Source organism: Athene cunicularia, assembly GCF_003259725.1.
Source record: "Athene cunicularia isolate RWA chromosome 3 unlocalized genomic scaffold, athCun1 chr3_part1, whole genome shotgun sequence".
Lineage (NCBI taxonomy): Eukaryota > Metazoa > Chordata > Aves > Strigiformes > Strigidae > Athene > Athene cunicularia.
In genome coordinates, this window is record NW_020799097.1 from 97,057,849 (window position 1) to 97,071,192 (window position 13,344).

The window sequence follows — 13,344 nt, forward strand, 5'->3', positions numbered from 1 at the left end:
TTTTAACAACTCTTGCCCAGGTTGACGGGCAGTCTGTACAGTCCTGCTGGTGTATTAGCCTAACTCCTGAACAACCTGCACAGGGAAAGAAAAGATTCTTGAGCATCCAGCAAATCACCATCTTTAATGCAGAGTTCCACAGAACTCAGGGTGTTGCATCTTCAATCCTATTAAAAAGTCTCCCAACATCTCAAAGATGTTTTCAGGCTGCTTTCTTGGTGTTGAGTTCATGTCAAAGATAATTGCTGTCATCCTGTAAATCTTCGTAAACCTTCCTCTACAGGTGTTGGAAAAATTTGTAAAACTACCTTTAAAAAAGAAAAGATCATTAATATATTGGCTTAATGTAATAAAATAGTCCCACATACAAAAGGAAAACCATGACCTCATTGCATTTATTTGTAAGTGAGAAATTTAGCAGAGGATTTTAAATTGAGTAGCATTTTGGACTTGAGGAGAGCCATGTGCTGGAAAACCTGTCTATTTTATTATCTGTATCAAACAGTCTCATAAAACTTGGTACCTCCCCCTGCCAACATTGCCTGGCTTGTAGTCTACAGCAGTATTACTGTAAGCCAAAGAATGATGTGTCACACATGATGGAAGTGAAGAACTACTGAAGTTGACCTTTACAGATTGCTTGTTTGGTTGCCTCCAGTTTTACCTTACATAAAAGAAGCCTTTGAATAAAACATGCCAACATTAATTACAATTTCAAATTTAGTTTAGGCATTCTAAAATCTTATGCTGAAAAAAAAATTCCTATGCGAGGGGGAAAGCTGATAAGAGGGCTTGCACTGAAATAATGAGAAAATGAGGATTTTGCATATATCAAAAGTTAGAACTGTAGTAGTTGAACATTGATTAATGTCAGTGTTTTTCAAGAGTGAATCAAACGCTTTCGTGAATTGTACCTTCTAATTCTACTGCTTAAATATGGTTCATATAGAGACTGAACTGCAGAGGAGTTTTGATTGTATTTTCAGTACTGGGTTTCCTACCTGCACTAAATTAGATCCACAAATCTGACCGACAGTTCTCCCTCTCTCAAGACCTTTTGCTTGAACTATCAAACTACTTAGGTTTCCTGTGTGTTTAGGAGGGGAGGTACTTCTAGAGTTGTTTTCAAAGCTGGAGATTAAATTAATTTAAGCTTCTAGGAAAAAATATGATAGTCCCTTCATAACTGTGAAACAAATTTTATATTATTGCTTAGAGGTAAATCCCCTCTCATTCCTGGAAATGAAGAGAAGCACAGAAGAATAAAATCAGAAAGGTGAAGGCACCAAATGGTTTTCAATTAGCAGAGGATATAAAAGGCATTAAGAGGAGCTTTGCATATATATTATTTTCGTTTTTCAGCCCTTTTCTTTTATACTGTCCATTATTTAACAGATTAAAGGCAACCACAATAAAATACAGAGAAACTAGTAGTAGTGGCAACTGTGTGCAGTGTTTTTCACAAAGAAAGTTAATTTGAGTAGATAACTTCCGTAACCTGTGTTAATAAGCAGAGTGTTGCACAGGCTGAAGAAGAGGATTCAAGGTAGAGATCTCTGGTGACACTCTCAAATGTTTGCAAGCCTGCACTTTTGCAAAGTGTTTTGTAGAAAAAGGTCAAATTCAAAAAGGTCTTGGAAAGACCATCTTAGAAAGATGGTCTGCCGTCAACAAAATGATGTTCAGTACAGAGGACTTCAGAAGATTTAAAAACCAGAAAGACAAGATGGGAGCTATCATTCCAGGATGTCTCTTGCCTACAGAGCACCTGTTAACACAGGAGGATGAGAGTTTATTTCATTGCTTCTGTCAACGGGGGCCCAGTGGGATCTCTGTGTTTAATAAGTACCTCACTAGGAAAAAATCTAGACTGACTGAATGGCGTCCAGAGAACAGTTGTTTACTGTGAGGGCAAGGGTGGGAGTGGAGAGGAACACCTTACTTCAAGAGCTTGGATTTTGAGGGTGAAACACTAGAAGAGATTGCATACAAATATTTTGGAATCTGCTTTCTTGGCTGTTTTCAGGATTAGGACAGTCAAGCATTTGTTTCATCAGAGAATGTTTAGACCCTGCCTCAGTGTTTGTATGGATTAGATAGTCTCTTGACATCTCTTCTGTTCTGTTTCCGTGCTTATTTGAAACCAGTGCAGCTGTTTTTCCACTCGAATAATTTCAGAAAAAATAACCCAGATGAAATTGTGTCAAGTTAATGCTATGCAGCAGGGCTTGTGTTTCCAAAACAAGCAAACAAACAAAAAAATATAACCCCAGAAGCAAGTGACAGCTGGAATGCGGGAGACCAAGATCTGACATGTGAAAATCTGGACATAAAGGCTTTTCTTTTCCCAAAGTGAAGTGAAGGTCTCTGCTTCATCTGTTAGTCATAAAATTGTCACTTTGCAAGTATGAAATGCTAATACTCTCACACATTAAGAGTGTTTCCATATAAAATGTTTGTGTATGTATTTTCAGAAATGGTCTGATAACACCTCTAAAGCTTTCTAAATTCTGCATATTGCCACTTTCAGTGAACAATTGGGGATGTACTTTTTCAATTTGCATAGAAACCCTGTCATGTCTGTCAATGTAACTTACCTGTGTAGGCAAACAGAACTTCAAATCGGAGGCTGTAAGGGAAGTTAAGGAAAGAGTTAGCACCCTGTTTCTCCTGTTCCAGCTTCCAAACTGCACATTCAATTTAACCTCCTTAACCCAAGCAAGATCCTTCCCATTAGGCTTCAGTACTGCACACATATCTCCACGTTTTTTCATTTAGAAATTAACTCACCTATGTGTTTTCTTTTCACTTGCATGTGAATGGGAAAGGTAATAACTTTAGTGGGATGATATGGACATCGTCACTTGTGTCAGAAGTGTGTGTCATGCTCCCTCTCCCAAATGCAGAGAGCATGGGTACTGCAGAGGCTGGGCTTGAAGAGTCCCTCTCCACTATGCACTTGGTATCAGCTTTCATATATTATCCAGTATTTGCTCTTCATGCTTATGATCTAGATGACCATACATCTTTTTTAAACTCTGTTTTTTCTTAACACTTTTCTGTGTATTCAATACTACTTGGAAAACCTGTTTTTAAATAGCAAAGGAAGGTCTCTAAGAACAGAAATTATTTGCTTTTTTATGTGTCTGACCAGAAAGCTATTTTGGTATGTTGAATTCTTTCCTTTGTGGACATGTCTACTAGGCTTTTATGTGAAGCTTTGGAGGAGATAGCTCAGTCAGTGCACAGCCTCAGTGCAGGAGCTCAGTCTTCCCTGTCTTTGGAAGGGAAAGGTGTGAGCATCTTCCTTCTCTGTGAAACCCAGTGGCCCACTGTGTTTGGAGCCCTGAATGAAGGATCTCAGGAGCAGGAATAAAGACACTTTTCTGTCAGCACTTCAGAGTGGTTATAGATGATAATTCTACTGCCTTTAAAAAGCTTTTTGATCAGTATGTGGATTTTAAAGACCCTTCTCTGTCTCCTTGGTTGTACTTGTACAGTGCAACTGGCCCTGCTCCACCAAGTGGGCCAAGCTGCCAGTGTGCTCCACAGACAGTAGTGCTGGCACTGGTGAGCAGATGGCACTGCACAAAAGTTGAAAGTTGGAGGATGCTTAAGTTGGCAGGGGCCAGTAGGAGTGGTGTTCATCTGGCTGTCTTCTGCTACTTCACAGAGGCTAGCATCTTCCAACACTTGCTGTCTTCCATTGTTCAAGTACTGTGAAAAGTGAAATTTAAAGAATAGGCAATTTAGGTATTTAAGAATTCTATCTGTTGTTATGACAGATGAATATGTGTTCTTCCTTGAGTAATAATTGTTCATTTTTCAGGTGGCTTTTTAAATCTTACAGTTATTTGGAGGAAAAGCAGTGGCTAGAGACTCTAGTTTCAAATTTTTTTTTAATTTTTTGTTGTTTTTTATTTAGGTTTTTCACTTGCTGCAGTCATACTTAGAATCAAAACAGCTCGTTAGTTTGGACTTTCAGCAGGGACTGGGTGACATCGTTACCTGTATAAGAACCAAACTGTGGTTGGCTAAAAGGTAAGATAAACCACAAGGTATCTATGTTTATACACATAGGTTAGCAACATGGAAGGCTTGGCTGATGGGGTGTTTTCTTTTGTTTGTTTTGGTTTTTTTTTTCACAGTGGACAGATTTATTTCTCTAGAAACATGTAAACTTTAGATGCTTGTTGGCTTTTTAGTCAAGATGTTGTTTGGTTTAGGTTTTTTTAAAAAGGCAAGGATGAAAAAAAATGTCTACTTCACCTGTGTGCATTACTAGTTTTCAGTCTTCTCTTAGTTCATTTTCAGATAAATTTTATAGTCCAGTCACTAAAAAGAAAAAAATGTGGGTAAAAATGCCTGTAGAATTAGCCTTTTTGAGGATGAATGTTGCTTCTGGGCTAAGAAAAATATGCCAAATATACGAGGCTTTTATGTTACTGTTTTCTCTGACTTTGACCTTTACAAAAAAAGTAGTAGAAAAGTATAGCAATTTTTGAAACTATCAAAAGTATTTAGCTGCCTACAAACAATCCCAGATAGTTTTGGAAACTTTTTCTTTAGGTTTCTGTAAAAGGATCTTCAGATGACCTATATACTGCAATCAGGAAATTATTTTTTTTATTTTTTTTTTTAAATCTACTTGATCTTATCAATTGCTTTTGAAAATTCCCACTAAAATCTTTAAAGGAATCAGTTGTGGACAGAGAGCACAAGTCCTTGTGTAGAGAAATAACTGGGTAAAATATTCCAGAGTGCAGTGTGCACAGTGCAGTCTATCTGAATTGTTAACAAATGATTGAACAGTCATGGAAAAAAAGCCCAGTGTGGTTACAAAGTATGTAGATACTGCAGTTGGCTCAAGAAATTCTCAGCCTTGTAAGTTTAGAGAGGTTTTTTTGGCAACTTTCTTGTGTATCTGCTCTCTGCCCCAGCTGGAGACATCATAGTGGATTTGGTGGACATTTTGACTTGACTCAGCATAGCGTTTTTCTGTCTTTAAAGGAGAATGGTAATTTACTTAATTAAATTTAATCCATTGATGCTGTTATAAAGAAAAAACCCAAACACCCGAGACCAAATTCGGTAGAAAAATAACAGTGCTAAATAATTCAAACCTCTTTCTCCTGCAGCAAATAGGTAAGGACCAGGCTCTTGCCTATTACAGATTTTAAATAAATTCTGTTTTCAAAGTATTTTTTCAGAACTGGACTTTTTAATGCATCAGTCATGTTAGTGCTTTTGGGGTTTTTTTGGTATTTTCTCCAGAAAGGAAACTCATTCTCTCCTTAAGAAATCCTGTACATGGTATAAGTATTTGCTTGAAGAGATGTATTTTCTCTTTCACTTAACTGTAAAAAGCCTCAGGTGTTTATGCTAATATTAACCCTCTGTGAGTAGCATGTTTCCATTTTATCAGTTTGTCGTAGCTTCCTTTTCATATTCATGCATTCTCAATTGTGCAGTTAATGCTATACATAAAGCTTTTTTAAAGTCTTTCTCCCCAGATAGTAAAATTTTATATTATGAGCATGCAGGTTTGCAACACTAGGTTTTTTTTTACAGACTTCTGTAAATTTCTGATGTACTTTGTCATTTTCTCTGAGCCCATACAGCCATATGTCTTTAGGCACACTTTGAGCTAAGGTGTGGGTTTTTTGGTTTTTGTTTTTAAAGTCTAAAATATGCAAGTAAAATATCCATGAAGTGTTTGGTAACCAAATTATTTACTTCCAAATATGTTTTAGACTTAAGACTACAATAAATGATAAAGTTGAAAAAAATTTGCTTACCTCTTAAATTACTGCTTGAGATAAATATGTTCAGTGTGGTGTGATTTTAAAAACAAAACAAAACAAACCCCAACAAACAAACAAATATTTTGAAATAGATATTGTTTTTTTGGTAGTTTTAGTTTCCGACATTAAGTGTGCAGCTTTACCATTTCCATTTGTCTGTGTGGAGCTGAACAATTGTTCTGCAATGAACAGTGGGCTTGGGGGGGTTTTGTTGTTTTTTTCTTTTTCTTGTTTTAAAGGAGTTTTGGGAGGTTGCTTGGCAACTGAGTTGTGAAACTAAGTAAGTCCGTCTGTGCAGTTTTCTGCATGTTGGGAGAGCATATCAGGAAACCAGCACTTCATTCATGCTCTGTTGTTAGATTTCTTGGCATGCACCTGCTGCTGGTTGTCAGTGAGGGTGGTGGCTGGCTGGACCCTCAGTCCACGTACAGTCTTTCTTACCTTCTTTCTGTTCAGGCAAAGAGAGTGAGTACCACAGAGAAAAATTAATGAATCTCCATTTGTTTCTTCGGACTTTTTCATAAGGAGTTAACTTAGTGTGTCACTGGTTCTGTAGTCCAGTGACAGAAAAGAGGGTATTAGAGGAACTCACTATTAAGCTTAAAAGGGTAAAAAAAGTTCAAATAATGGGAAGATGGCTTGTGAATTTGAGGGGAAGAGGGGAGTTATTTCCAGACATGAGTCTTCATTCACATTTCTGTGCTAGTTCTGTAAAGTTCTTGCTGATGTTCTTTCAACTACATACTTCCTTTGTACTATGGAAAAATTTCTCTGAGAAACTTGAATTACAAAATTTTGGATTGCATAAGTAGTTCTTAAAAATGAGGCTTAATTGTCTTGTATATGTATCTGGAGCAAAGATTATTGTTCTTCAGCTGTTTGCTGAACTGGGTGGGGGTTTTTGTTAGATTGGGTTTTTTTACCTTTTCAGGGTCAGAATGTAATTTCCTTTCATCAGAATGTAGTGGTGTAGAATAGCTCAAGAAACTATTACACATTCTGTGCAATAAATTGAGCTCTTCTTGCTCCTCCACTCCCTCACCTGATTTTGCTTTAGAGAATAAAATAATGACTCACATCCCCTAAACTGAATTTCATAAAACATTCACTGTTTCAGTGGTATTTTCTGTCTGTTGTGAAGGCAGGCTTCTCATGTTAATGGGACATGGTTGCATTTTCTCTTTAGTAGCATATATTAGAATATCAGAAGAAAAAAAATCCTTTCTTCCACCTTCCTTGAGTTTCTTTACATCTTTGAAATACTAACATTTTTGAGTATTCGAAAGTAGTATTTCCATTTTTGATGTTTTGGTGAATGAGACCTGCCTTCCATCCACTTTTCAAGGTGATGTTTGAAACTTTTTGCTTTACTTGCAGGTTTATACTCCATTTGGTGGTTTTATTCTGTTTTAGGCTATGTTTGTTTGTTAAAGTGGTTTAGTAATGTTATTGCTTCCCCCCATCCCCACAGCAGTGTTAGTTTATTCCATTTTTTGCAAGTCTGGGAGATGCAGTGTCTTTGAGAAGAACAGAAATTTTAAAAATACATAGTCTGCTTTGTTGGAGAACTGAGCTGATGGAATGAAGTGATGGAAATCAGTCTGGTGAAAGCTGTAAAAAAATAATATATCAAGCTAAGCCTTTGAAAGAGTTCAAAGCTCTTTCATAAACATTAAAAAAAATAATTAAAAATAGTAGTTTTTAGCTCAACTGCATACCAAGGAGTTACGAGACTAACTCTAGATGCCTTCTGCTTCATAAATACAGAAAGCTAAAAGAGCAGCCTTTGGAGCTGGTAATTTGTTGTACAGAAGTCCCGGAAATGCCTGTCTTGTTTCATTTGTAGCCTTTGGCATGGCAAAGTATTGATATTGGAAAATTTGTGAAATCATGTCATTGCACAGCTTTGCTGTATGATGCTGTCTTCCAGTGTTTTTAGTTTGATTTTTTTATTTTTTTTTTCCGCCTTCCTCCTTACTGGAGACCACAGGAGGGGGAGAAGACTTTGAGGTTCTGCCAGAAGTCAAATAACATACTCTGCTAGCCTCTAGCCATGTGCCATTTCTTAGCTGAGAGCTTGTCTGCACTGGGAAAGTTTACTTTTAAGAAGGCTGCTTTCTTGAAACTAACTTATGTGGAACAGCCTTGTATAAAACCAACTGGCTTTGCATTTTGCAAAGAGTCACTAGTTCCTCTGGAATGGACTGCCTGCAGTGTGTGCACTTAGTTTTATAACCCAAATATTCCATGCTCTGTAGTGCTGCTGCTTAGCACTCTACTTTATGGATGGGACTGTTAAAAATACAAATGAGCCCTGATACAGGGGCACAAGATTCAGGCTTACACAACAAACACATGTAAAACTTATTCCAGGTTCAGTCTTAAAATCGGAATCACTGCCCACTGAGATACTTGCTGCTTGGTTTTCTGCATGGTGACTTTAGGAGATGATCCACCTATAAGTGCTCTGAATGAGGGAAATCTCACAGGTATTTTATTACACTGCCGGGGACATTTACTTGGAAAATTGATGGCCATGACACTCCATCAAGCCTGCAGTGTCCCCTTTCCCTCCCTCTGCTTTTGGCAGTGTTATGTGAGTGATGAGAGGCAGGCAACCAGTCTTAGGTCCTTCCTAGAAGGAACTTCATGCAAGGTGCACTTAGGCCATCTGTGTGGAAAGCAGCAATGTGACCTTGCTGTGGTTTCAGGACTTTGTGGCTCAAAGAGTGTAACCTAAATGCGCCCTTATTCTTCTCATTGACCCTTAGCAGAGACAGTGGTAATTTCTACTGAGCAGGCTATTAAAGACAGTGGCACATGTAGGCCTGTCTAGATATAGGTGCAAGATGCCCTTGGCTATTTGCAGCTTTGCAGGCAGCCTCTGTATGATTTTGGGAAGGGGGACATGATTTGGGAGACACAAGGGGCTTTTTGTACCCTCAAAACAGCAAGAAGATCGAGGATAATGAAGATCATTATCCTTGGCAGAGTGATAGCCTTCTCTTCGGATAGTTCCCTCGCCTCTTTCACTGCATCAGGACAAACCTTCTTGTCCTTCCAAGGCCATGCCTGCCTTTGGCATCTGCCTGTCTTCTAACTTTTCCACTTTTCCATTTTTTTCTTTAAAACCTACAAGTTGAGAAGTGTAGTTAATTACTATTGTTCAGTAGGGGTCTGTATGTATTATGCAGCCATATTAAAAAATTGAAAATAGTTTTAAAGACTGAGCCTGGCTCTATTGAAGCCTATTTGTTAGGTTTCAAATTGAGAAGTTACATTTTGTCAGCTGAGCTAGAGCAATAATTCATGTGTGTGCTCTTACACACACAGAACATTAAGGGAAATTTTTGTTGTCCTGTTCCAGCTCAAAGCGAAGCACACCAGTATGAACAGCTACTGCACGTCAGGTGCACAGTGGTAATTTATTAATCTGCACTTTCTGACCCATAAGTTTTAATTTAGCCTGGTTTGTCTTTGCTTTTGAGAGCAGAGTCATAACAGTTACATCATTGTTCATAAATGTATTCTTGGAGGCATTCATTTAAATCTTACGTGCTTTTAGGAGGCTGATTCAGGTTTCTGTGCTGCTCCAAGTCTACTCTTACCAGTTTTGATAACAGTATCCTTAACACATCTACAAATTCTTTATTTAGGCAGTTGGTGATTGCTTGTTTTGGAACACTTGCTTTGGGTATCAGCAGAGATGTTTAAACTTTGGACTGGAGTTTAAGATGTACTTTGCATAAGGTAAAACATTCTTTGACTCTGGTTCATAGGTATACTCTTAAATATGAACATCAGAGAATATTAATAATTGAATAAGGCTGTTTAAGGGGTGTTCCCTCCACCAGTGCAACATTCAGAAGATGCACAAAACCACATAGAAGTACAGCTTTTGGACATAAATCCTCACTCATATCTGAAAATGCTTTCCAATAAACAAACAAAAGTGTTTTAATAGCTTGCTTCTTTATAGGCAACACCCCTGCTGTTAATTGTGTAAAGTTCATCAAATTTGCACATGAGATTAGTTTGACCTCTTTAAGTTTTTTAGGATGCTGCTAAGGGATCACATGCGGTTCTCATTAAGAGAATGATAAAAAAAACAGACAGGATTATTTTTTCAGTCCAGTATGCTAAAAACAATGCCAACAGAACACAGCCTTTCAGTATCATTCACCAAGGACAGCCAGAGCACAAATTAATTTTTCTTAATAGCAGAAACTCGGGATGTTCTTGGTGGTATCACAATGAAAAAATAATTTGTGTAGCTTCGTTTTGAAGCACTAAATTCTCTGCCTTTACAAGGGAAACTAACAGCAGCATAATAGTCTAGCTTTGATGATGGTAGAAGAACTTAAATCACCAGATGAGCAATTTTCCCTCTGGAGAAAAGGCCTGCTATAATGCAGGATGAGCTAGTCTTATAAAATGGGCAAGTCAAGGGGACTGTGCACATTGTAATTACTCCATGAAGATCTCAAAAGCACCAAGTAGGCAAGCAGATGCGCTGTTACTAGATGTTTGTATTTCTATGCGGGTGTTCCTGCACTTCCAGGAACTCAGCAAGGATTACTTGGTAGTGCAGGCTTCCTTTTATTTTATTTTTTTTTAAATGCTTTCCATTAAATATAGGTCTGTTGACCGTGGTGTTTACTGATGTGCTGGTTTTGTATTACATGGTTAAAAATGTTATGGACAGAGTTTAATAATTAAATCAATTATTAATGTCTCCTCAAGAAGACAAGAGGAAGGCCATGCATGTTGATTCAGTGCTACAGATGTGGGCTCTGAGAGAAAATACATTAAAATATGAAGGCTGCCTTCTAAACAAATATACTCCCAAAACCTCGGTCTTTAGAAAACTGCAGAATTTAAAAGCACATAACCAAAATAATGAGAGATTTAATCTTTTAATTAGCTGCTCATTGTATGTGTAGGTGCTATTTCCATAAGCTTTGTTGCCTCTGTGAGTGACAAATGATCATTTTCCAGAACTCTCTGAAAGTAAAATGTGGTCAGTACAAGGCCAGCTTGGCCTAGTTCATCAGCAACCCTCCGAGGATAAAGCTCCCTATGGATGGCCCCCTAAGGATTATGTAGAGTTTACTATATCAAGACTCAATCATAAAAAAAATGCATTTCTCGGTGTGTTTAGAAGATAGAATTGCAGATCACATATCAGAATAATCTGGCCACAAAAGAATACTTCACAGAGATTTGCCATCCTTCAGGAAGGAGTAAGCTGGAAGTTGATTGGGGGAGAAAGATGCTGTAAACCTAAAATATAGTTGCCAGTGTTCCAGCCTGGAGAGCTGAGATTATGGAAGACAAAGGCAGTCTGGGAAACTCTGAGTAGGAAGTTGTATAGACCCTGTCCTCATGTACCAGCTGGCATTAGGAAGTGTTGGACTTAATCCAAATTCTTCCCTTCATTTATGCAATTAGCCTCAATTGTATGTAAAATGTTGACTCATCAGAAATGTTTTTAAAGTTCAGAAATAGAAGAGTTTGTGCAAAGGTTTTTGTAATACATCCTGCATATTAGCTAGAATATGATGTTTAGGAAACCAATTCGATTTATCTGTTGGAAGCAAAAACTGGACATAATCTTAGTGGCTAGAAAGTAAGAGAATTTGGGGTTTAAATTCAACATCAGCAGGCCAGCTAAAATAGAAAATTTAACAGGTGTTGCTGAGGGTTTTTTTTTAACAATAGCATGTTATTTAAAAGGAAGAAAGGGTGGTGTTTAGCTATTACAGACTTTATTTTTCTTTTACTACGAGGCTCTTCCTAAAATACTATTTGTGATTTTAATTCTGTGAAAAACTCTTCCTTCCAGGAATTTTAGGCTTTTTCAGCCTTTCCAAAGGCTCCAGAAACATACAGCATTACAGTAAAAGTGACTTTTTCATTAAAGACCAGAGAAGGAGTAGGCAGTTCATTTAATTAATTGATCACAATTGAAATGAAAACTGTCATGCAAGTTGTAAAGACGATTCTCTTCTTGTTCTCAAGCAGCTATGAATTGGCCTTTGAAAGTGTTGTCCTTGTAATCTTGCCAGCACTGGTTTCTTTACCCTGGCATTTAAAATTGTGTCCTGAACTTTTTGGACAAAATACAGGGATTTGTAGGCAGCTTTCTAAGTTGTATAATTTTGACTGGAGTTCTACATTAGCTTGATTCATGAGCCAAATATTGTCATCAGTTTTTAAAGATTGGGGCTGAGAGTAACCAGTTTGAGTGTGTAGATTAGAAGTAGCTAACAGTCATTTAAACACTGTACTTTGAAAAAAATGTTGGGTGACACCCTGTGTAGTTATGTATTGTTTTACTGTGACTGAAATTGTGATGTACATGTTACGTGTATTATTAGCAGGAAATTCTATTTTGTTACTTACTTAATAAAGTTATATTCCAGTATGATGAATGAGATTAGCTTGTATTCATAAAGCAACACTGTCTGAAAGATCTGCAATCCTTCAGACTCTGCTAAGTGCTTGAAAATTGCAAAACACAGAGCTTTTCTGAGACCTTTTGCAAGAGTTTTGGTTTAGATATCCCTAAGATTGCTAACTACACTAAGATACTGGTAGATGAACTAATTCACAAGAGAGATGTTACGGGTTTTTATTTAATAGACATTGATTGGCAGGCTGCATTTGAAATTTAAGTGCTCATTGAGAGTTTGAGCAAATATGCTTTGATTTTCATGTTGATAAATGTTTAGCAAATATTGGTGGTTGTTGTATATTTATAGTGCTTGTTCTGCTAATAGTTTTGCAACATCTGTTTCCTAATGAGGAAAAATATGAGCAAAATAAACTACCACTTTGGAAAACATTGAATTTCTATTGACTAGAATAACCAAAAACTAATGCTATAAACATAAACTCAAACAGCTTTGATTTTATGATCAGTGACTTGTATCTGGTTTATTTATGTAGCAAATGCAATATATTAATGTTACTGTTTCTCATCTCTAAGTGAGGTGATACCCTTTTGGAAAAAGAGTAATGATCCAGGAGAAGATGTAATTTTTTTAAGTGGCTTGTCTTAGTGCCATTGAAAATTGGGGGTTTGAGAAGAAAATGAGAATCTGTAAAAGCTGTGCATCAAAATTCTTTCGTATTTGCTCTACATAAAGGTGTGTTGGCATCCTTATTTATATATAGAAATCTGAATGGTTATAAACGATGTCCTGTAATGAGTAGAAATTATATTTAAGGGCCTCTGCAGATCTTAGTCACGAGAGGAGCAAGAGGCTGTATATTTAGATTATTAAAACCTTTCCCAGTGTTCTGACAGAATTGAGGCCAAATGTGTGAGCTTTCCATGTTTTTTGCTTCTTGTTGTTTCCCTTGGAGGAGGAGGTAATTTGCTCTGTAATTCATTAATGTTGATCTTCTTTAAAATAAACAGTAATACAAGAGAAACTGAATTTTAGAAATTAAGCCATGTATTCCTGATAAAAGTTGAAACTGTGTGTGTGAGCAGGGTACACAGGAGGTCTGTGACCACATATTGCTGATTTCT

At 37.1% G+C, this 13,344-nt stretch overlaps 1 protein-coding gene across 2 annotated transcripts in view; it reads left to right on the plus strand.

The window, feature by feature from the left end:
• THADA (THADA, armadillo repeat containing) overlaps positions 1-13,344 on the plus strand; it is a 164,240-nt gene that overhangs the window by 96,760 nt on the left and 54,136 nt on the right. Inside the window, exon 29 of one of the 2 annotated variants that reach the window (XM_026845656.1) lies at positions 3,926-4,041. The exons of the other annotated variant lie outside the window; for it this stretch is intronic. Within the exon in view, the coding sequence (XP_026701457.1) occupies positions 3,926-4,041 (116 nt within the window). The remainder of the gene's footprint in view (positions 1-3,925; positions 4,042-13,344) is intronic. 2 annotated transcript variants of the gene reach the window in all.